The following is a 23,230-nucleotide window of genomic DNA, read 5'->3' as shown; positions in this document are numbered from 1 at the left end:
AGACAAACATTTGATCTGAGTAGAAAACGAAAGTAATTCTGCCATGGATTGGGTTTCCTCTGGCATGGTCAGACACACCGGCTGCCAATGTCTGTCAGTGTTGGTAAACAAGCTGGTTTACAGGAAAAGCATTGGGAAGAAATGGGGTGGGGGGTGGGGCAGAAATCTTGTCAATCTTGGGAACCAGAGTGCTTTCGGTGCTTTATTGCAATTCTTCCAGTCATAGGTCAATGGAAGCATTGTTAGAAGAATCATCATCATCAACAAATTTTTTTTGTTTTATTATTTACATAGATAGATGGATAGATAGATAGATAGATAGATAGATGATAGATAGATAGATAGATAGATAGATAGATAGATAGATAGATAGATAGATAGATATTCCCAGTAGTGATGTATGGAAGTGAGAGCTGGGCAATAAAGAAGGCTGATCGCCGAAGAATGGATGCTTTTGAATTCTGGTGCTGGAGGAGACTCTTGAGAGTCCCAAGGACTGCAAGAAGATCAAACCTCTCCATTCGGAAGGAAATCAGCCCTGAGTGCTCACTGGAAGGACAGATCCTGAAGCCGAGGCTCCAAGACTTTGGCCACCTCAGGAGAAGAGAAGACTCCCTGGAAAAGACCCCGATGTTGGGAAAGATGGAGGGCACAAGGAGAAGGGGACGACAGAGGACGAGATGGTTGGACAGTGTTCTCAAAGCTATAAACATGAGTCTGACCAAACTGCGGGAGGCAGTGGAAGACCAGCAGGCCAGAAGCCGAAAGCAGGACAGAGCACAATTTCGCCTTCAAAATTTGTTCTTCGGTTATTCTATCTGCTATAGCAGTCCGTATGGCTCCGCCAATTAAGCTATGTCACATATCGCAGAGGACATTTAAAAAATCTCAGACCTAACCGAATGTCACCGGAACAAGACCTCCCTGACTTCAGGAGAAGTAACTTGTTTTGCCCCCCAAAATGAAGTACAACATATCATGGTGTTTCTCAAAGGAAGCTATTTCAACCAGACCATTACTGGTTTTTGTTTAAGATTTGGTCCAGCTGTATTGAACCCCTGCAGGTCTGCAGATATGCAAGATGAAGGGGACTCTGCCCTCTGTTCACTCCATAGTAAAACAACAATGCAATGAATTAGGGGCCACCACCTGCTGAAGGAGGGCTGTGGGTGGCGTTGTGGGTTAAACCACAGAGCCTAGGACTTGCCGATCAGAAGGTCTGTGGTTCGAATCCCCGCAATGGTGTGAGCTCCCGTTGCTCTGTTCCTGCTCCTGCCCACCTAGCAGTTCAAAAGCACGTCAAAGTGCAAGTAGATAAATACCGTATTTTTTGCTCTATAAGACTCACTCTCCCCAACTAAAAAGTAAGGGGAAATGTGTGTGCATCTTATGGAGCGAATGCAGGCTGCACAGCTATCCCAGAAGCCAGAACAGCAAGAGGGATTGCTGCTTTTACTGCGCAGCGATCCCTCCTGCTGTTCTGGCTTCTGAGATTCAGAATATTTTTTTTCTTGTTTTCCTCCTTCAAAAACTAGGTGCGTCTTGTGTCTGGTGCATCTTATGGAGCAAAATATACGGTAGGTGCCGCTCTGGCGGGAAGGTAAATGGTGTTTCCGTGCGCTGCTCTGGTTCTCCAGAAGTGGCTTAGTCTTGCTGGCCACATGACCCGGAAGCTGTACGCCGGCTCCCTCGGCCAGTAAAGCGAGATGAGCGCCGCAACCCCAGAGTCAGCCACGACTGGACCTAATGGTCAGGGGTCCCTTTACCTTTTTACCTTTTACCTGCCGAAGGAGTCCAGGAGAGAACTAATGAAACTCACAAAGTAATCAGGATCGGCACCATCCTGGCCCTGCCTGGTCTGCTCTCCCTCTCTCTCTTTTTCTTTCTTTCTTTCTTTCTTTCTTTCTTTCTTTCTTTCTTTCTTTCTTTCTTTCTTTGCAATGGTATATAGCTTCAACAGATAATAATAATAATAGCAATAATGATAATATTTTTGGAGAAATAAGGTAAATATGTTCAGATATGAAGTGAGGTGAGTTGAGGGGGCTGGGGCATGGGAGAGGGACGGCACCTTGGGGTGCTGATTGGCTGAGGGTGGGGTGTGGCAACCCGAAAGGCCTCAATTCTCCTCTGTCATTGGAGGGTAGAAATTGTGAGCCTCCGCACTATTTCTGCAGCACCAGCAAACCTCCTTTCCCTCTGCCCACCCCAAGGCTTTTCCCATAAACCAGGTGCTGTTATAGTCAGTGGCAGAATGCCTGGGTCCAGCTATTTCTGTGCTGGCAGAAACCTGCTTTCGTTTTCAAGGCAGATCAAATGCTGGTCTCCTAATCCCAATGCTGGCCTCCTGATCTAAAGCAATCCAGAAATAGGCAAATATCTAAGGAGGAGAAGTCACCGTCAGGTGGTGCTCAGGAAGCTGTTCCAACTTGCTTCAAGCAACACTCCGTTCAGATACAGACCAGGCTCAACTTCCATATTATTTGTGGGTTCTGGTACTGTAGTACCTTGGGTTACAGACGCTTCAGGTTACAGACTCCACTAACCTAGAAATAATACCTCAGGTTAAGAACTTTGCTTCAGGATGAGAACAGAAATCGCGTGGCGGCGGCGCGGCAGCAGCAGGAGACCCCATTAGCTAAAGTGGTGCTTCAGGTTAAGAACAGCTTCAGGTTAAGAACGGCCCTCTCGAACGAAATAAGCACGTAACCAGAGGTACCACTGTATATTTAAAAAAGAGGAGCCAGACATCCCAGTACAGTGGTACCTCGGATTACATACACTTCAGGTTACATACACTTCAGGTTACAGACTCCACTAACCCAGAAATAGTGCTTCAGGTTAAGAACTTTGCTTCAGGATGAGAACAGAAATTGCATGGCAGAGGCGGGAGGCCCCATTAGCTAAAGTGGTGCTTCAGGTTAAGAACAGCTTCAGGTTAAGAACGGCCCTCTCGTACGAAATAAGTACGTAACCAGAGGTACCACTGTATATTTAAAAAAGAGGAGCCAGACATCCCAGTACAGTGGTACCTCGGATTACATACACTTCAGGTTACATACGCTTCAGGTTACAGACTCCACTAACCCAGAAATAGTGCTTCAGGTTAAGAACTTTGCTTCAGGATGAGAACAGAAATTGCATGGCAGAGGCGGGAGGCCCCATTAGCTAAAGTGGTGCTTCAGGTTAAGAACAGTTTCAGGTTAAGTACGGACCTCCGAAACGAACTAAGTACTTAACCTGAGGTACCACTGTAGATTTCTGAGCACAATTCAATGTGTTGGTGCTGACCTTTAAAGCCCTAATTGGCCTCGGTCCTGCTACCTGAAGGAGCGTCTCCACGTCCACCTCCTTCTATTGGTTACAGGAGAGGACAAAACTGCCCTCTGGGAGGACAATTTCAGAGGAGCTGCATTTGGTCTTCTGTAGTTCTTGGAGAAGCAGCCAAGAGCAGCAGCAGGAGGAGACCCACACGGAGGGAGACCCACACGGAGGGAGACCCACACAGAGGGAGACCCACGCCTCAGACGGACCACAGGTTGGTATTTGGGAGAGGGAGCAGCAGCCACAAGGTTTGACTTTAAGTCTTCTGTATCTCAACCTGCCTCAGAGATGCTCAAGGTCTGCTTTGTTTGACCTGTTGCTAGAGGCTGGGTTAGAGCTCTCGAAAGCAAAACTTTGGCTTGCGTGTATAATCATGAATCTTTCCCCTTTGATTAAATGGGCAGTTGAAGGAGCCTGACAATCTGCAGGAACATCCTTCTAGGGGTTTTAAAGTTTATTTGTAAAAGAACATGTTCTTTCCCCCTCCGCCCCCCCGCCAGAATTGCCTGAAATTTGCAGACATGGAGACTGACAAATCCCAAAATTAGAGCTGTCGTGTTTCCTTTGCCATTTTTTAATGAGGGGGGTGGTACAAAAAGACAAAGAAAAAAATCAGTAGGGGGAGGAATGGAAATGACTTCTTCTGCCCCACACCAGGGATTTTTCGGCACACAGCTTCTCCCTGCAAGAAAGAAATCTCTCCACTGAATTGGATAGAGAAAGGAGAGGCAGAGGAAAGAGAAAGGATCCCTCTGAAAAATCAATCCTTCGTCGGCATCTCTTCCCAAATCACTGAATTCAGGGATCAAGACCTCGGCTCGCCGGTCAAAGTGACCTCTCCCCCTTCCCTCCTCTGTTCTCTCCAGCCCATCCGCACTCGAACTCAGAGCGAGGGAGCCTTTCGCCAGGAGGGAGAATCAGTTCAGCTGCCCTGCATGCAGAAGGTCCGAGGTTTGACCCCCGGCCTCTCCAGGTGGGGCTGGGGGAGAGACTTGGGCCTGGGAAGCGCCTGCCAGTCAGTGCAGGCGACATTGCGCCAGACGGAGCGAGGGCCCCACTCTGCGCAAGGCGACGTCTGGGGTTCCCAAACGCAGAAAGAGAAGCGCACCTTCTCCGCGTTGTCAGAGAGCAGCTGCGATTGACGGGCGTTATCTCTCTCTCTCTCTCTCTCTCTCTCTCTCTCTCTCTCTCTCTCTCTCTCTCTCTCTCTCTCTCTCTCTCTCTCTCTCGGACCAGGGACTCGGTTCAGAGGGGAATAAAACGGGGAGGGGCGAATCCAGCCCCCCTCTCACCCTGCAGTACCACCAAATATTTCTGGCTAGCAGCCCAGAGCCCTTTCTCAGACTTGCTTCTCTGACTTGTTTCTCATTCACCAAAAGAGAATTGCCAAGCGGAGAGGACTCTGCTCGCCCCATCGAGTCTTCTGTGGGGCTTGCAGAAGCACCCGAGAGCCGGAGGAACCCCACACTTCCCTCAGACCCACAGCTTGGTGCTGGGGAGGTGTGAGGTTCTTCCCCTTGCACTTTGTCATTCCTGAATAGATAAGAGGAGAAGTGGCCTCTGTGCCTGAAACAGACTTGTGCTTTAAGAGGTGACAAACGCAAGTCGTTCTGTTCCCCTGAGATCACTCAAGCAAGAGAGCCACTTGTGGGCAAAGGGAGAGTCATCCAATTTCCACGTTTCTAGCAAGATGCGTTTGCACATTAGAAGTTGTCACATCTTCTTTTGTTGTCAAAAGCTTCTTTTGCACGGCTGCTGCAAACCGTTCCAGCTTGCATATTGCAGAGGGGACTTGGTGACGGGGATCCTGCGGTGATGATGCCCTCGCCTCCTGCTCTCTGGCTCTTTGGAAAGGCCACGAATCCATCCTGATTTGGCCCAGACTTGGAGCAAATGAGTGAAGGCTGCAGCGCAAGGGTTTCCCAGGATTTGGGGTGGGACTAGGGGGACCCCTGCCCTGACTCCTAAGATGCTGAGCACCTCTGCTGCTACCTGTTGCTTCCTTGCAGGAGGGAGGGGGCAGGCGGCTGTGGACCATCTGGGCTACTGCATCCTGGACATTTCTGTGTGTTCCCTTGGTTTGTTTTACCAGTCTCCATCAATTAATGAGAAAAGTATTTCAGTCATTGATGGCATCCCCCACTGTTTATTCTTCTCTGCTCTCTGCCCCTTTCTCCTATTTTAAGACTGCAGCATGTGTGAGATTGCTCTTAATCCTCGCAATTTGGGGGAGACCTGCATCAGATCTCTTTCTCTCCCTCTCTGCCCTACCTTTCCTTTGGCCTCGTCTTGGGGGAAAGCTGGGGGTGTCAAGAGAAACTGAGGGATCTTCAAAGGGTTGGCATCCTGCCCACTTTCTGCAAGCACAATCAGAGCATAGGTGGAACTCAGCTCCAACTCCAGTCCTGCTATCTCACACCTTTGGCTTTTCCCACTCTGTATAGGAGGAATCTTCCCTCCTTGCAAAGTCATTAAATGAAAGGTCTGCTGCCCAGGAAGAGAGGCTGAGAGCAGGTGGCAAATTGCAGAACCCATTTCCTTGGCAGATCTCTTGTGCTGCTGAAATGTATACTGCCTTGAACTCTGTTTAATTGAGGAGATGAGAGTAGGCATTAAAGTTTATTTTATTTTTCTAATCCAGCAAGAATCAAACTTCCTATGATTGAATACAAAAATGTCAATCATAAACAAGGTTAATATAGAATACATTTTTAAAAATCATAATGAATATAGAATACATACAAGACAGCAGGGCATACATTGAACATGTAGACAACGTTTATCGTGATTGCAGCTAAAGGCAGCAAACTTGAAATCTCCTTAGCAGATTTTGTGAGCAGAGGCAAAGTCTTGGCACTTAACCAGGGTTTGGGTTTGTTGACTTGGACAGAAAGAGATGCTCATCCAATATGCAGATGACTCTGAACTGGGAAGGGTAGTTAATACTGAATAAGAGAGAATCAATATTCAATATGACTGTAACAGACTAAAGAACTGGGGCAAGTCTAACAACACTGATTTCAATAGGGATAAAATGTCAGTTTCTGCACTTAGAAGTAATAAACAGGTGCACAAATATAAGATGGGGACACCTGGCTTGCTGGCAGTATACCGTATGTAGAAAGGATCCAGGGGTCTTAGTAGACCACAAGCTTAAAATGAGTCAACAGTGAGATGCAGCAGTTTTAAAAAAACCCAACCTAATTCAATCCTAGGCTGCATCAACAGAAGTCTAGCATCCAGATGAAGGGAAGTAATAGTCCCACTCTCTTCTGCCTTGGTCAGAACTCACCTGGAATACTGTGTCCCGTTCTGGGCACCACAATTTAAGAAGGAGATTGACAAGCTGGAAGGTGGTTGGGATGACCTTCCCTAGTAGAATATCACACTAGGGAATGTGGTGGGATGAACAGCTGGGTGCTGGAGGCACCTAATGCCCCATCAGGTGTGGTCCTGGTCTCCTTGAATGTGGGGTAAGGATACTACTCTGAAGGAAGCCCTCCTTGGATATCTAAATTTCTACGAAAAGGGAAAGAAATAGGAGCAAACATGAGCAGGCTTGTCTTGTAAGCTTGGCCTAGGAATCCTTTCCAAGCAGAGCCCCATTGGCACATGACCCCTTTGCCCAGTTTCAGGGTGATTTCCCCTCCCTCTGCAGTTCTGTGTGACACAGTCCCCTTTGTTCAGGGATCACTGGATAGAGTTTTCAGCTGCTACAGGGGATTGTGGATGGGAGGGAAGCAAGAAGATCAGTTGCACAAGCTGCCTCCCACATGTGCAACTACTACATACAAACGTCTAATCTCCCCCCGCCCCCGATGAGACATTACCTCCCCCCCTTTTTTGGCCTTCCTCTTTTCCCCACACACTTTGCATGCTGAATAATCTTTCCAGAGTCCTTCACATCTCTTGTTTCTTGCAGGAAGGTGAAGGCAGGAGAGCAACCTGGACCTGAGCCATGGACAGATCAGACAACCCGGTTAAAATACCAGCCCTGGGCCGCCCATTCCAGCTGGGGATGCTGTACGACTGTCGTAAAGATGCCCTCATCCCAGGTAGAGCTGGTGCAAGGAAGAGCTTATGCTGAAAAGCAAAAATTACTCATATCAGGATTAGCAGTCAGCCCAAACAGTGCAGTTTCAGTGCTAAACGTGCTCCTCAAATTCATTTTCAACATCCCTTACTGTTGGTTCCACTTCTTTTGCCAAAGTTTGTGCTCCTTTATGGTCTCTTCATTTGGACAAGACTTCCACTTATTAAAAAGAAGTCTTCTTGCCCGTGATAGCGTCTTTGCTCCTTAACCTTGCTGGCATCGTCTTGGCCCAAATCATCATCATCATCTGCCAATAAAGATTCAGCAGGTGTGTTCTGTTTCAATTTTTTAAAGCTTGCTGAATACCTTTCTACTCCACCAAGCCTGTGCAGACCATTAAGAATACATCTTTCCACAATGATTACTGTAGGTAAAAAAACAGAACTTTTATTCAGCCAGAACCTCCCAGAACTCAGTTCTGGCACCTCTCAGGTGGTCACCATTGCATTATAAGAGAACGAGGGAAGCATTCATGGAGAGTTCTGGCATCTTTTTTATTGAAAAATACCACATTAAACATAAAAAACTTCCCTATACAGGGCTGCCTTCAGATGTCTTCTATAGGTTGTCTAGTTACTTTTCTCCTTGGCTCAGGGGATCACATAACTCCACACCCTCCAACATTTCTCTGATGAAAATAGGGATGTCCTAAGCCCAAGGGAAAGCGGAACATTCAGGGATCAAATCAGAAACCGGGGTGGCTTCTGTAAATCCGAGACTGTCCCTGGAAAATTGGGACACCTGGAGGGACTGTAATCCATTGTTGTGTTCTTGTACCAATAAGTTAACAACTTTCACCACTGTAACTGTTATGTGTGCCGGCGTGGTTGCTCAAGAACGAACAGGCAAGACTCCCACTGGTCTTTTCAAAGCTTTATTATCTATCCAAAACATTCACTGTGCAGAGCGTCTCAATTGCATGTCTGCTCAGTTGCTAGCAGCATCTGGGAGGGGGCGGTCCTTAAACTTTCCCCAGCAGAGCAGTCTTTTGAACCCCATCCTACGCCTCCCCTCTCTGCGCTCAAACCGACTGCGCAGAGAGGGCGTGGGCAAAGGGAGACCTTCCTCCCCCTCGCTTTGCTCAGGCTCGGTGTTGCGGCTCTCTCTAGCATCCTCCGAGCCCTGCATCCCTTCCCCACTGGAGGCGTGGCTTCCCTCCTCACCTGCAGAAGAGCTGCTATTCACGATCTTTGGAGGCTCCCTGTAACACAGCTGCTCTTCCACCTCTCGCCTCTGAGCTGATGGCAGTTCCCTGACAGTAACTAAGCCAAGTTTTACTTCCTGTCCTTTTCTGACTGCTATATGGAAAAGGACATGAATCTGACCTTTGGAAAGATTTTAAGTAAACCATTCTGAATTTACCAAAGATGTGGTCTTTTTCAATGCCGGGTGGGGGGACGACACTATTTTGGAAGGAACTCACAAGCACATATTTTAAATGTCTGACAGCCTAAATTTCCACACTTTGCTTTGCTGCATATTTTGTGATTTTAAATCTGCTGGGGTTCTCTCACCAAAGTGTTTTGTCCCAACTTGGATCTTGGCCCCCAGGGAATTCTCATTATATATACCCACTTTTTCTGTGCCAGTCAACAACTAGCACCAGCTCTCTAGGGCCTCAAGCAGGAGATGTTCACAGCCCTAAATGGTGGTGACTGAATCTTCTCCCTGCTGCTGAGCCAGTGCCCATCCCCTTTCTGAGGCCTGTACAACAGAAGCTCATGAAATGTTCACACTTGTTCCACGATCATATCTGGTCAAATATTTTCCCTGCCTTTTGCAAAGTTTTACAAAACTGCACAAACCTCTTTCATTGGGGATGACAGTGGGACAAAATTCATGAGTGCAGACATTGTGGGCAATGATAGGTCTATTTTATCTCCTTGTTTCTCTCTACACCCTTAGGCATTAGGCTAATTGTGTTCTACATTTCTGTGAACATACTCAAGTCTTGCATATTTCTCTGCTTTATCCCAGGAATCACCCTTTGGGACCACGACTCGCTTCAGAAGGACTTGTGTATCAAACCGCAACCCAAGGCTGAATATGAAATCATTGCATCTGACTCCATCGATGATAAGGCCTCTGCCCTCAATGTCTCACCATCACTCAAGGCCAGTTTTTTGGGGGGATTGGTTGAAGTGGGTGGATCAGGCAAATTCCTTCAAGACACCAAGAAGTCCACAAAACAGGCCAGAGTCACTCTGCAATACAAAGCTACCACCAAGTATTCACAGCTGACCATGAGCCATTTGGGGATCCGAAATATCACTTATCCAGCTGTTTTTGAGCATGGCACAGCCACCCATGTTGTCACTGCCATCTTGTATGGAGCCCAGGCTTTCTTTCTGTTTGACCGAAATGTCTCCTCTTCTGAGTCTGTGCAAGATATACAAGGAAGCCTCCACGCTGCAATCAACTTGATTAAAGTCTTTGTCAAAGGGGAAGCGTCTGTCCAGATAGAGGAGAAGGAGAAAGCCCAAACGGAGAATTTCAGCTGCAAGTTCTATGGGGATTTTTCTTTGGAAAGTAATCCGGTGACTTTTCAAGATGCCATGAAAGTCTACAGCGATCTGCCCCAAAAGCTCGGGGAGGATGGAGAGAAGGCTGTGCCTGTCAGAGTTTGGCTGTACCCACTGACCAAGCTAGATTCCAGAGCAGCTAAGATGGTGCGTGAGATCAGCTTAACACTGATCTTTGATGCTCAAACTGTCTTGGAGAATCTGAATGAAATCAACATGCGATGCAATGATCTGGCTATGAATCCTGCTGCTGAAAAGTTCCCAGAATTAAAGAAGAAAATCAAGAGATTCAAGGATCTGTGCAAGCAGCACAGGCAGACTTTCCAGAAACACCTGGCAGAAATATTGCCTTTGATCCGGGGAGGGGAGAAAGAGGAAAGAGTTTTGGCGGACATCTTAACATCCATAAATCACTCACCCTTTAATGACCAAAGACTCAATGAATTTTTGGACACCAAGGAACAAGAGATAAATATGGTCAAGTCTTACCTTGATATCCTGAGTGGGATAGAAATCATCTCCTCCCAGAATAAACTGCAAGAGGTAGTGCTTAACCACCAAAATGAATTTGTTGTCTCATTTACATTCACCTCTTTACATGATAAGGAACCATTTTTAACCAGCTTACAACACTTTCTTCAGAAACAATCAGCAGATCCTACAGGAGTCCAGAATGCACTGGGGGACTGGAATGCTTGGTTTGAGCAAAAAGACATACAGAGAAAAGCTCGGAAAGCTGCCACGTCCATTGTTGATTTTGCCCAAGTCAATGAATGTAATGAGAAAACCCGGTTCCTTGTGGCTTCTGTCCCAGACCAGAACAGCCCAGGTGCTTCCATTTACCTCTATGAAGATGGGGAGATGGTCAACAGCAACTTTGAGCTGCCCTCAAAACCTCTCCCTCCACTGATTGGCCGAATTGGATATGACCAGGTGCAGCTGACATTTCAACCAGCTGAGTATGGGAGGGCTTCAATCTCTAGCTATCAAGTAGAGTACAAGATTGCAGGAGAAGAAAATTGGAAGATTGTGAATACTGACGACAGTCAGGAGACATTCCAAGTGAGAGGGCTGAGCGCAAACACAGAATACCAGTTTCGATACAGCGCTAGGAGCAAACCAGGACTTAGTGAGACCAGCAACGTGAGTAAATCTGTACAGACACTTCCTACCAGCCGTCCTGGGGAACTGAGAGTGATAATCGCAGAGTCTTCCAAAATCAGTATAGCCTGGGAGAGCCCAAAGATCATTGGCCAGGGAGCTGTTATAAAGGAATACAAAGTGGACTACAGTGAAGAGGCTGGAGAGGCAAAAAGCAAGGACAAAGATGAATGGGCTGAAAAAAGAACAGGGAAGAAAACAGAGTTCTGTGAGATTGATGGTCTGAAGCCCCAGACACCCTACAGATTCAGAGTCTCAGCCATGTGTGCCGGTGGGGCTGAGAGTGAGCCCAGCAAAGAGATTGAGGTTTCCACATCATTCGAAGGAGACGAGAGCAGAGCAGCTTGTCAATACCTCCAAGACAGAGGAGAGCAGAAGCTGTATGATCAAATTGAAGAAAAAAAGTCCTCTGTATCAGGCAAAATTAGGAAATGGATGGCATCTGTTGTAAACTGGCTTAAATAAGGGGGTCGTGTTTCAGGCACCCTTTGTTTGCTTTTGGCTATCAGCAGAGAGCTCAGGTTCTGTGAGTGTAATTCAGACCAGAGTCTCTTGCTCTCTGTGCGTATTTGGGTGAAGGTGGCTGTGGAAACATTTGTACCTGTCGTGAGGTGAGCTTATCCACATCTTCATTTGCCAGGCCAGTTTCGCTCGGGGAAACTTGATCTTTAGTGCTGAATCAGAACTAACAGCAATCAGGTTTTCTGTGGAATGCCATTTGTTGTGATTTAGCGCTAAGAGTGACTAGTGGGGAGCCACAGGGTTCTGTCTTGGGCCCAGTCTTATTCAACATCTTTATCAACGACTTGGATGATGGACTCAAGGGCATCCTGATCAAATTTGCAGATGACACCAAACTGGGAGGGGTGGCTTACACCCCAGAGGACAGGATCACACTTCAAAACGACCTTGACAGATTAGAGAACTGGGCAAAAACAAACAAGATGAATTTTAACAGGGAGAAAGGTAAAGTATTGCACTTGGGCAAAAAAAATGAGAGGCACAAATACAAGATGGGTGACACCTGGCTTGAGAGCAGTACATGTGAAAAAGATCTAGGAGTCTTGGTTGACCACAAACTTGACATGAGCCAACAGTGTGACGCGGCAGCTAAAAAAGCCAATGCAATTCTGGGCTGCATCAATAGGAGTATAGCATCTAGATCAAGGGAAGTAATAGTGCCACTGTATTCTGCTCTGGTCAGACCTCACCTGGAGTACCGTGTCCAGTTCTGGGCACCACAGTTCAAGAAGGACACTGACCAACTGGAACGTGTCCAGAGGAGGGCAACCAAAATGGTCAAAGGCCTGGAAACGATGCCTTATGAGGAACGGCTAAGGGAGCTGGGCATGTTTAGCCTGGAGAAGAGGAGGTTAAGGGGTGATATGATAGCCATGTTCAAATATATCAAAGGATGTCACATAGAGGAGGGAGAAAGGTTGTTTTCTGCTGCTCCAGAGAAGCGGACACGGAGCAATGGATCCAAACTACAAGAAAGAAGATTCCACCTAAACATTAGGAAGAACTTCCTGACAGTAAGAGCTGTTCGACAGTGGAATTTGCTGCCAAGGAGTGTGGTGGAGTCTCCTACTTTGGAGGTCTTTAAGCAGAGGCTTGACAACCATATGTCAGGAGTGCTCTGATGGTGTTTCCTGCTTGGCAGGGGGTTGGACTCGATGGCCCTTGTGGTCTCTTCCAACTCTATGATTCCATGATTAAAGAGCAGGCTAGGGGAAAGCATTCGGGCAAAGGCAAAATTGCTTGGAGCTGTGCCTGGAAAGTGTGAGACGAGAGGAAAACTGCTCAGAACCATGCTTCCCAGGCACAGAACAGACAGAAGTGTGAACAAGCCCTTTGTTGCTGCAGACAAAATGCTTCCCAGTCATTGTTCCTACCACCTTATTGTCTAACTGGTGCTGGGTGAAATGCTGTTCTCTCCAGGGATTTCTATTATCTCCAATGACTGCCAATAATAATAATAGGGAAAGTGAATGGGGCCTCATATGGAAGTGCTGCTTCTAACCACCCCAGCATAAGAATGTGCCCATAAATCTCCCTGCCCTAGCAGCCTTTGGAACATGATTGGAAACTTGAGGTGTTGCAGGAATGCTCTTGACAGGAGCTGCTTATGGCCCCTTTGTCCTAGCAAGCTTTTGACCTGCCTGATTGATCTCTCTCCCATTCTTCCTTATCCATAGAATCTTAGAATTGTAGAGTTGGAAGAGACCCTGAGGGTCATCTAGTCCAATGCCTGCAATGCAGGAACTCAACTCAAGCATCCATGACAGATGGCCACCCAACCTCTGCTTAAAAACCTTCAATGAAGGAGAGTCCACAACCTTCAGAGGCAGTCTCTTCCACAGTCAAACTACTCTTACCATCGGAAGGTTCTTCCTAATATTTAGTCAGAGCTCCTTTCTGGTAACTTGAATCCATGGGTCTGGTTCCTACCCTCTGGTGCCCTTCAGATATGAAGATGTTTCTCCTGTCTCCTCTTAGTCTCCTCTTCTCCAGGCTAAACATACCCGGCTCCCTCAACCGTTCCTCATAAGCCTTGGTTTCCAGAGTATATTTTCAACTGGCGACTGAATGGAATCTCTGTGTGTGTGATTACTTGTAATATTTTTTCTTTCATTTTCTTATTGCTAGCCATCTAGATGTCTTTTTGAAGATCCAGTAGGATATAATTTCTTTTTGAAAACATTTAACCCTGGATATATCTGTATTTTGGGGGAACATATTCTATTGCCCTTTGGACCAGCAGTGCCAAAGAGGCTCCCTACCAAGGAATTCCTGGAGCTGAATCAGAAATCCAGTCTGAAGAAGCCATGCCTAGAAGCCATATTCACCAGAACTAGGGAATGACCAGATCACCTCTGCTGGCTGACAACTAGGTCAGACCAGATCCCGCCTCTTTCCCTGCACTGGGAGACTGCTGAGAAACTTGACTGCTGGAGATGTCTTGTGCACTTTGCATTTTGAACGCTGCACGCTGTAACCACAACTGCCCACTGATTTATCCCATGTTTGGGGAGTCATGTTTTACTGCTCTTTGCCTGCTTCCTGCAGCTGTGCCGTGAAACAGCCTCTAAATAAAAGCTACTCTGTTCTTTAAGAATGGTCTCATCACTGTCTCCTGAGCAGGGCCTGTGCAAGACATTTTGCTACCTGAGGCGAATTACAAGATGGCATCCGTTCCTCATACAGAAGTCAGACCAGCAGTTGGACCTTAACCCAGCCTGACTGCTGAGAGAGTGTCTCCACCACACCTGAGGCAGCACGAGATTTTGTAGGGCCAGGAGGACATGCTGGGTAGCAGAGCTGGGACCACATTCAGCTGAAGCCCAAATCCTTCCCATTGTTTTTTATAATTAAGGTTTTATTCAGACTTTTCATATTACATTTTATTGAAAAGCAAACTGATCTAAAGAAGAAGAGATAGAGAGGTGCAATGTCCTCTTTGACAGGTAGATCTTAACTCTTATCCCACACAGAAGGGGGTGGAGCCTCCCAGCTCTCACCTGGGAGCTTCTCTTTCTTCTCCAAGCTTCCCACCTTGGAAGATCCTTACTTCCCTGCCTCTCACACAGGGTCCTTCACCAGCCAGCCATCAGCCCAAATCCTGAGCCAGTTCAGAGGGATCTGGCCTTGGGTCAAGCTGGGTCGAGACAGCCCCAGATCAGGTCGGGCCCCTCGCTGCGATCCAGAACTGTCAGGTGGCCAAACTGATGGTAGCACCAGGCAAGCTTCTGTGGAAGAGTCTGCCTATGAACTTGCCTTACTCCAGAGAAGTCCTGGGGGTCATCTTTCCCAGGATTCCAACTGGCAACAGCTGCCTCATGCAGAGGTCTCTCAAGTCCTAGACCAACACTCTAACCACTGCACCACACGGACTAGGATGGTTGGGAAATGGCTCCCCAGCCATGACTTAGCCAAATATCTCAGTTTCAACCATTTATTCAGATTATTCTAAATCTGATTGCAAATGTATTCTGGTTCATAAATGCAGACATTTTGGGGCTTTTAGGGAAGTTTTTAATGTTTAATAGATTATTGTATTTTAATATTCTGTTGGAAGCCGCCCAGAGTGGCTTTGGTAGAAATAAAAAATTGTTGTTGTTGTTGTTTTCTGGTAAACTAGAATTGGTAATATGTGAGATTTCCCCCTCTCATTACCAAGTCTGTCCCCGTTGGGTGTACCCCAGATTCATCGACTAGATTTAGCTAACACCCCGGGATCTCTATTGACAATCACACCTGCAAAAATGGAATCTCCCCATTGTCTATATGCATGCCCAGAAATGGAAGGGGAGGAATTTGCTGTGTGCCTGTTTCCCCCCACACACTGCCTCTCTTCTGGTATTCCCCCTCACAAGGCAAGCATCACGCAGCAGGGGACTGTGTGTGTGTGATCCTGACAGGACCCCAATGGCAATCTGGGAGACTGGAAGGGGGACTTTTCAAATGAAAACCAGTTTGCAGAAGGTGACAGCTGATCCCCTCTAGGATCGGTGCTGCAATGACATCTGGCAGTGGTGGGAGGAACTGCAGTTATTGAATCTGGATCCATGGCAAAGTTTGCAATAGTCTTCTAATGAAATGGAAACAGAGACTGTGTTTTGCAGAAGGTTGGTCCATTTGGGGGGCAGAACAATCTCCAGCTGCAGAAGGGAATTCTTGGCAGGGCAAAAGAGATCAAGCTGCTCTCACTTTGAAAGTCAGCAGGTAACAGGCACACGCCAAATGAGTGTCTCCTTACATTTCCCATACCCTCCAACATTTCTCCGATGAAAATAGGGACGTCCCATTCCATAATGATAATTTTACTGTTTATACCCCACATCTTACTGGGTTGCCCCAGCCACTCTAGGCAGCTTACATCAAATATAAAAACATAATAAAACATTAAACATTAAAAAAAAAACCACCCTTCCCTATACAGGATTGCCCTCAGACGGCTCGGGAGTCGGATAACTCCACACCCTCCAACATTTCTCCAGTGAAAATGGGGACGTCCTACAGAAAAGCAGGACATACTGGGATAAATGGCTTCTCTAAATCAGGGATGTCCCTGGAAAATAAGGACACTTGGAGGGTCTGATTTCCAAGCAAGCAAGCAAGTCATAAATTTCATAAATTGTACATCCTGTTCCCATATTGGTCTGCATTACAAGAAAGGAACACGCCCATTAATTTACTGCAAGTCAGCCACAGAAACAGCACATCATTTTACTTAACAATATCTATTTTAACAAAAGTGGCTGCAGGTTAGCAAAGCCAAAAAGGAGGAAGCTGTTGTCCATTTGAGCCATCAGTCTGTGGTATGTTTTGAAATTACAGTGTATTATTAAATAAGACAGAAAGCAGAAGGGATTGTACACAGAGAGAGAGAGCAAGCTTGTTCTCTGAATGCCAATCCTTATCTAGCTAACAGCAGAAATATTATCAGATTTGGGTGGGTAGCAGGAACCCCCAGGTTTGAAGAAGCACAACACGTACACATCCCACCACCTTTCAGGAAAAAATATTTCCCGGGGGAGACTAACCAGCCCAAAGCCCAGCGGCCCAGGAATGCTGAGTCGCTGCTGGGGAAGAAATGGAAAAGTGGGTGGGAAGAGGAATGGAGTGGACTGTCCTGGGAAAGGATGCCAAGTGGGAAGATCTCAGGTGGGCTTCTAAGAGAGTTCAGCTGAACGGGGACACATGCGGTCTGCAACTCATCTCCTCTACAGAGTTTTAAACCTTTTGCTTTTCAGGTATCCTTTGTAATGGCTTGGGTCTCTCCCACACACGCAAGACGACTCCGGAAGTTAATTATTCACACCAAACAAGACTTCACTTTCACAGAGCCACATCGTCACTGTTATGTACTGAAGTTCTCACCCTGGGCCAGCAGGGGGATACTGTAGATAGTTTTCACTCAGGTCCACCTCAGTTATTTTAGGCGGGAAACCCTGGGTTGTTGTTGCTACAATGTTGACAGCCGGCTGCCTATAAAAGCAGGCCGGCTGAGCTGTTTGCTGCTCAGTTCTGTTCCAGCTTACAAAATAAAGAGCTGCTTTGGAGAAATCACCTAATCTGCCAGCTTTCTCCTCCCCTCTCCCCCCCCCCCGTGCCTTTCGGCACTAGAGCAGCGACCGGAGCTTCAAAGATGCCGTTTTCACAAATCACAGGACCTCATCTTAGCGCTGCTCCCCGATGCTCTGTGAATTCGGCTTTCTTTCTAAAGAAACCCTGGGCTCAGAACTTTAAAAAGTATTTAATAATATCTTAGAAGGGGGGGAAAGCCCCAGACACTTTGGAAAAAGCACAAAAGGACCCTACAGAGGTGGGGCCATACAGACCAATTAGCCTATTAAATCAAGACTATAAGATATTTACAAAGATCCTGGCAAGGCAACTGGAAAAGGTACTACCTAAAATAATTAAGGAAGATCAATATGGATTTGTTAAGGGAAGATACATAGGCCATCCTATAAGAAATGTGTTAAACATATTAACAAGCAGGGTAAAAGGAAAATTGGTGGTCTTAAAATTGGATGTGTATAAGGCCTTCGACACGATTAGACATAAGTTATTATGGAATATTATGCGGGACGTAGGATTAGGAGAGAACTTTGTGGAAGCAATCCAGGAATTGTATAGAGAAGGGAAGGCTGTGGTCAGAGTGAATGAGGGGGTTTCAGATCAGTTCAATATACAAAGAGGAGTTAAACAAGGATGTTCACTCTCACCACTACTATTTGTATTGAGTATGGAGTACTTGGCAGACAGAATACGAAACTCAGTAAGGATAAAAGGATATAAGAAAGGAAAGGAAGAAATGAAGTTAAACATGTATGCAAAGGATATCCTATTATATTTACAAACCCCTTAGAGCACGGGTGTCAAACACAAGGCCCGTGTAGCCGCCGCCGGCCGCCAGCATCTGAGTGAGGCGCTGAGGCCACGGGCAGAAATCCAGCAAGCATTACGTTCCTCAGTAAGGCTGCCTCGCGCTGGGAAAAGCTTCACCTATTGGATTTCTGTCGCGCGGCTGTTCAAAGGCGCCGGAGAGGCGCGGTTCGTTCCAGCTGCTGCCGGAGTCCCTTCCCGCATGGCGCGCGACGGGATGGGTGCGCCCTTTCGTTGCCTTGTCTCGGAGGCGCCCCTCTTCTCCCCTCCTCAATCCGCGCTCCTTTCCCCCAACTGCACCCCAACCTCCTCCGGGAAGCGGCCGACCTCCACCCCCAGGAGGGAGGAAGGCTGCGCATTTTTTTGGAAGCCGACTTTTCCCCTTTGCCCAAGCCGCATTGCCTCATCCTAAAGAACTCCCTGCCTGAAGGGCTGGGCTAAATATCGGGACCGGGACCGGGAGTGGGAGAGAAGTGAAGACGGGGCTAGGAGGGAAAGGGAGAAAAGGAGACAGGCCCGCTTGAACCCTGGGTGGGTGGTGGTGGGTGCGCGCTCCTTCCCTTCCTTCCTTCCTTCCCTCCCTCCTTTCCCCTCTTGCTTTCGGCCACCGAGCAGGATGCGCGCCTTTCCGTGCCGCTGCTGCTCTGTGCCTCCCCTCGCAGATCCCCACCGAGCGCCCGGAGCGCAGCATGCCCGCCCCGCTGCTCGCCCTCCTGCTTCTGCGCATCCTGCTGATTCGCCTGCTGCTGGTGGCTCGCCAGCGCCTCCTGCCGCTGCTCCGGCGCCTGGAGGCCCGCCTGACTTCCCGGCAGTCCCGCGAGGCGCTCCTCACCTGCCTCCTCTGCGTCCTCAACCTGCGCAAGAAGGTGGACGACGCCTGAGGCGAGCTCTGCAGGGAGACGCCAAGGAGAAGGGGCGGCCGCAGCAGCAGCAGAAGCCCCCAACTTTGCAGCTAGGTAGCCCCACCGCCGCCACCTGTCGTACTCCCTGCCGTCGCCACCACTCATGCAGAGACTTTCGAAGTGGAGCAGCACCCCAAAGAGCGAGGAGGAAACCGAGTTCACCCTGCGCTGCAGCCAATTTCTCTCTCTCTCTCTCTCTCCAGCATCTGAAGGGACATTTTTAGCTTCTGGGTGAGTGCGTGTGGAGAAGGAGCTGCTCTCCGCCTGCCAAAGGAGAGGGAGAGAAATCAGGGAGCAATCAGCAACTCCAGGCCTCCCAAGGAAGAAGATTTAATTTCTGATCTCATTTCTCAAGATCCACCCCCAGACAAACCGCTTCCAGCTTCAAACCTCGCTGAATGCTTTTCTCCTCTTCGCTTTGAAGCCAGGACTAAGCTCCCACCCACAACCCCACACTCATGGTCTTTTGGTTGCTGGTGGAGAATTATGGATGGGGAAGCAAAGCAACACCACCATTGCTGACCAGAGGCCTGGCGTGGTGGTAGCAGCGTGATTTCTCAGGCCTGGAAGCTGAAGAAGACTGGAAGTCCCCTTCCGTCAGACATTTCCGAGCAAGCTTAACTTCTGAGAGCATTCCCAGGAGGACTGAACCCAACAGGGCAAATTCTGCATCTGCATGGTTCAGAAGAGGCTGAAGAAGAATCTCTTGTGACTTTGCCATGTGTTTTATAGTCTCTTGTTAGAGTTCAGGACTGGTGGCCCACTGTCTGTTACCAAAAATCATTTTTCAATAAGTTGTACAATAATTGTACATTTGAATATCTACTTGCCATTATTCTGACTATGTTTCTGCTTTCAGAGCTAGTTATTACTTACATTATTACAAAAAACAGTAATTATTGAATGCAGTGACAATAATTTATCATAATAAAGAGTGGACACAGATACAACCGGCCCTTTGAGGGTGACCAAACTGGTGATGCGGCCCCCGATGAATTTGAGTTTGACACCCCTGCCTTAGAGGGTGTAAGAGAACTTATGATAATCCTGAAGGACTTTAAAGAGGAGTCGGGATTGGGAGTAAATTTGGAGAAGTCTGAAATTTTATTTTGGGATGTAAATAAAGAGGAGAAGAAGGAAATTGCAAAAATGACAAAGATGGATATCAATAGGGAAAAAATTAACTACTTGGGGGTAAACATTATTAAAAATATTGCTAGGATTTCAGATGTAAATTACAAAGAAGCATGGAGGAAGATCAAGAAGGACATAAAATCATGGAAAAATAAGAATTTATCTATTCTAGGTAGGATTAGAGCAGTTAAAATGTTTCTGGTACCAAAATTATTATACTTATTTCAAGTAATTACACTACCCATTAGGAAAATATGGTTCAAAACACGGAATAAGGTATTTAAAAATTGGATTTTTGGAAGCAAAAGAGTTAGAACTCCAGACATAGTAAATTATTCATCTCAAGAAGAGATGGGATGGGGAATACCAAACTTAGAATTTTACTATGAAACATTCCAATTGAAAAATCTAATAGATATTGGATATAAGGATGGGATTAAATGGATAAGGCTGGAGAATGAAATAACTGAAGGAATAGGAAGAGAAGGGATATTTAATAGAGATATTAATACGGCTTTTAAGAAGAACATAGGACCAAGGAAAACTGTGTTAGGAATCTGGAAGAACTGGAATACGAAATGGATGCCAACATACTCAAGGTGGACGCCGTTAAAATATACTCAGGAGGGTCAAAGGGAACCGGGATGGTGGAAGAAATTAGAAGATCAGGGATTTTATAAATTAAAAGATATGTTCGATGAAGAAGGGAATTTATGGATACTCTCCCAGAATACCTGTATTTTCCTACATATCCACCACATATGGTAGAATGTTCCTGATTCACCACATCTCCAACAATTACTTGACACATTTTTATACATTTTTGAAAGTTTCCATGGTGTTAGATACCGTCGATGTTGCATTTTTTGAAAGCTCTCTCTAATTGTGTAACAATTTGTTAATTTTCAATTGATCTTCCATAAATTTTCCCATTGGGCCATGGTTATTGAATGGCCAAAATCCTGGGACCACCTCACCCATTGCCACTGTTACCTCCTCCTCCTTGACTGTCCAGTCAAGGAGGAGTCAGTAAGTTTTGGAAAGAGTTTTTCTTTTAGAATTTATAAGATCAGATTCAAATCGGGAAATTTCTGTTGAGAACCCCTTTTGTTTGTCAGATTTAAATTTTTCAAATAACTGATGGTATTGGAACCAGTCTGAGATGTGTTCTCTTATTTCCTCAAAGTTTTTTAATTTTATTTGGTTATCTTCATTTTTTAGAAGTGTTTTATATGTTGGCCAGCTTTCCTGAGTATTTTTCCGTTTTACTGCTACGGCTTCTATTGGAGAAGTCCACCACGGGACTTTAGGCTCCATCAGGTCTTTATATTTTTCCCATACAGCAAAGAGTGATTTTCTTATTATATGGCTGGTAAAATTTTTATGAATTTTCGCTTTTCCATATATCAGGTAGGCGTGCCATCCCCAACGGTTGTCAAAACCTTCCAGGTCCAGGAGGTCTGGATCCTGCAACGTGCACCAATCTTTTAGCCAGGTGAAACAGGCTGCCTCGTAGTAAAGTTTTAGGTCGGGTAGGGAAAAGCCTCCTCTCTCTTTTATGTCTATTAAGATCAGGTGTTTAGTCCTAGGTTTCTTCCCTTCCCACAGGAATTTGGAAATTTCTCAGTATCGGAATCATTTGAAATAAAAAGATTAATTTTGGAAGCACATTCATCTTTATAATGGAAATCCTACCCAGAAATGTTAATTTTAGTTTACTCCAGGTTACCAAGTTTTTTCTAATCTCTAGCCACGTTTTGGTGTAATTATCCTGAAATAAGTTTATGTTCTTGGGGGTGATCCAAATACCCAAGTATTTCGCTTTTGAGGAGATTTTCAGGTCAGGCCCAATATTTTTTCTAAGTCATCCTTTTCTTCTGTGGTTACATTTTTAACAAGCATTTTTGTTTTTGTTATATTCAGCTTAAAGCCTGCCACTTCTCCAAATTGTTTAATCAATTCCAGCACTCTTTTCAGACTTACTTTAGGGTTTTCAGTCATAACAAGTAAATCGTCCGCAAAAGCTTTAATTTTATATGTTTTGTTTCCCAGAGTGATGCCTTTAACAAGCTGATCCTTTCTTATCTGATTGTTCAAGACGTCCAATTGTTTGAGTGACCTTTCAAGGCAAAACAGGATACTTGGCAAACAGTAAGAACATAAGGATATATGAAGAGCCCTTCTGGATCTGGCTAGCCACCCATCGAGTCACAGACTCATAGAACTGAAGAGTCGGAAGGGATCCCGAGGGTCATCTAGTCCAACCCCCCACAATGCAGCTGTCCCACACGGGGATTGAACCTGCACCCTTGGCATTATCAGTACCACGCTCTAACCAACAGAGCTCTCCAGTCCAGCCTCCTGTTCTCACAGTGACCAGCCAGATGCTCCCAAGTTCAAGAACAACTTTCCCCTTCTGTAGTTTCCAGCAACTGGAGTTCAGAAGTATCGCTGCCTTCGATTGTGGCTAACTCTCGCTGTGCACAAACATTATTTCACATGCATAGAACTAGAGTGAAACATATGCGCTGTGAAGGCAACAAGTGTGTGTTTGTGAACGTATCTGGCATACAGGTATATTCATCAGGGTGGCATTGATGATGTTGATGATGATGAAATACGTAATAAATATAGGAACAAAAACAAATAATCCTACCGGCACAACACATATAAAAGAGGTTTGGATCTCAATCTGCCAAAGGCCTTGTTGGAGAGGAGCGTTTTTGCCTGGCACCTAAAGATGCATAATGAAGGTGCCAGGCGAGCCTCCTTGGGGAGAGCATTCCCCAATGCCCAGGGAGCCACTGCAGAATAGGCCCTGTCCTCATGTTGCCACCCTCTTGTGGAGGAGGCACATGAAGAAGGCTATCTGGCGTGCAGGTGGGGTTGACCACAGATCCTTTTCCAGGACACACTCAGTGGCGAAATTGAGACTGCACAACCAGCACAAATGCCCAGAAAGAGGTGGGGGAGAAGCTTCTCCAGTTTACTGACAGCAGGTAGCAGTTGGGCAGCAGGACCCGGTTGAGGTTTTCCAAGTCAGTGCAAGATCTCAAGTCCTCTGTGTTTGTTTGCTTTGCAAACGGCCTGGGTGTCCCCAAAAGCAGTGGAAGGGTGGATGAGCCCTTCTGGAGATTTTTGTCCAGTTCTTCTCATGGAGCAACCAGCGCACTCTCCCAGAGTGGAGAGAGCTTGCTCTT

The 23,230-nt window shown here is 46.5% G+C and overlaps 1 protein-coding gene across 1 annotated transcript; it reads left to right on the top strand.

Annotated features, from left to right (window-relative positions):
- Window positions 1-3,336: 3,336 nt before the first annotated feature.
- On the top strand, window positions 3,337-14,218 carry LOC308569550 (verrucotoxin subunit beta-like). Its single transcript, XM_081163612.1, has 4 exons — window positions 3,337-3,538; window positions 7,247-7,379; window positions 9,395-11,840; window positions 12,822-14,218. The coding sequence occupies exons 2-3, from the start codon at window positions 7,283-7,285 to the stop codon at window positions 11,563-11,565; spliced, it is 2,268 nt and encodes a 755-aa protein (XP_081019738.1). The 5' UTR covers window positions 3,337-3,538; window positions 7,247-7,282; the 3' UTR covers window positions 11,566-11,840; window positions 12,822-14,218.
- Window positions 14,219-23,230: the final 9,012 nt, after the last annotated feature.

This window comes from Podarcis bocagei, assembly GCF_964188305.1.
Source record: "Podarcis bocagei genome assembly, chromosome: 12".
Lineage (NCBI taxonomy): Eukaryota > Metazoa > Chordata > Lepidosauria > Squamata > Lacertidae > Podarcis > Podarcis bocagei.
Note: the sequence above shows the minus strand (reverse complement) of the source record. Positions and strands in the feature narration are given on the sequence as shown.

What these genes read in the sequence shown, in the direction of transcription:
- LOC308569550 (XM_081163612.1), top strand. Translation starts at nt 7,283, where the DNA reads ATGGACAGATCAGACAACCCGGTTAAAATACCAGCCCTGGGCCGCCCA. An exon ending in TAAAGATGCCCTCATCCCAG is followed by an intron (nt 7,380 to 9,394) that starts GTAGAGCTGGTG and finishes GCTTTATCCCAG; the next exon opens with GAATCACCCTTTGGGACCAC.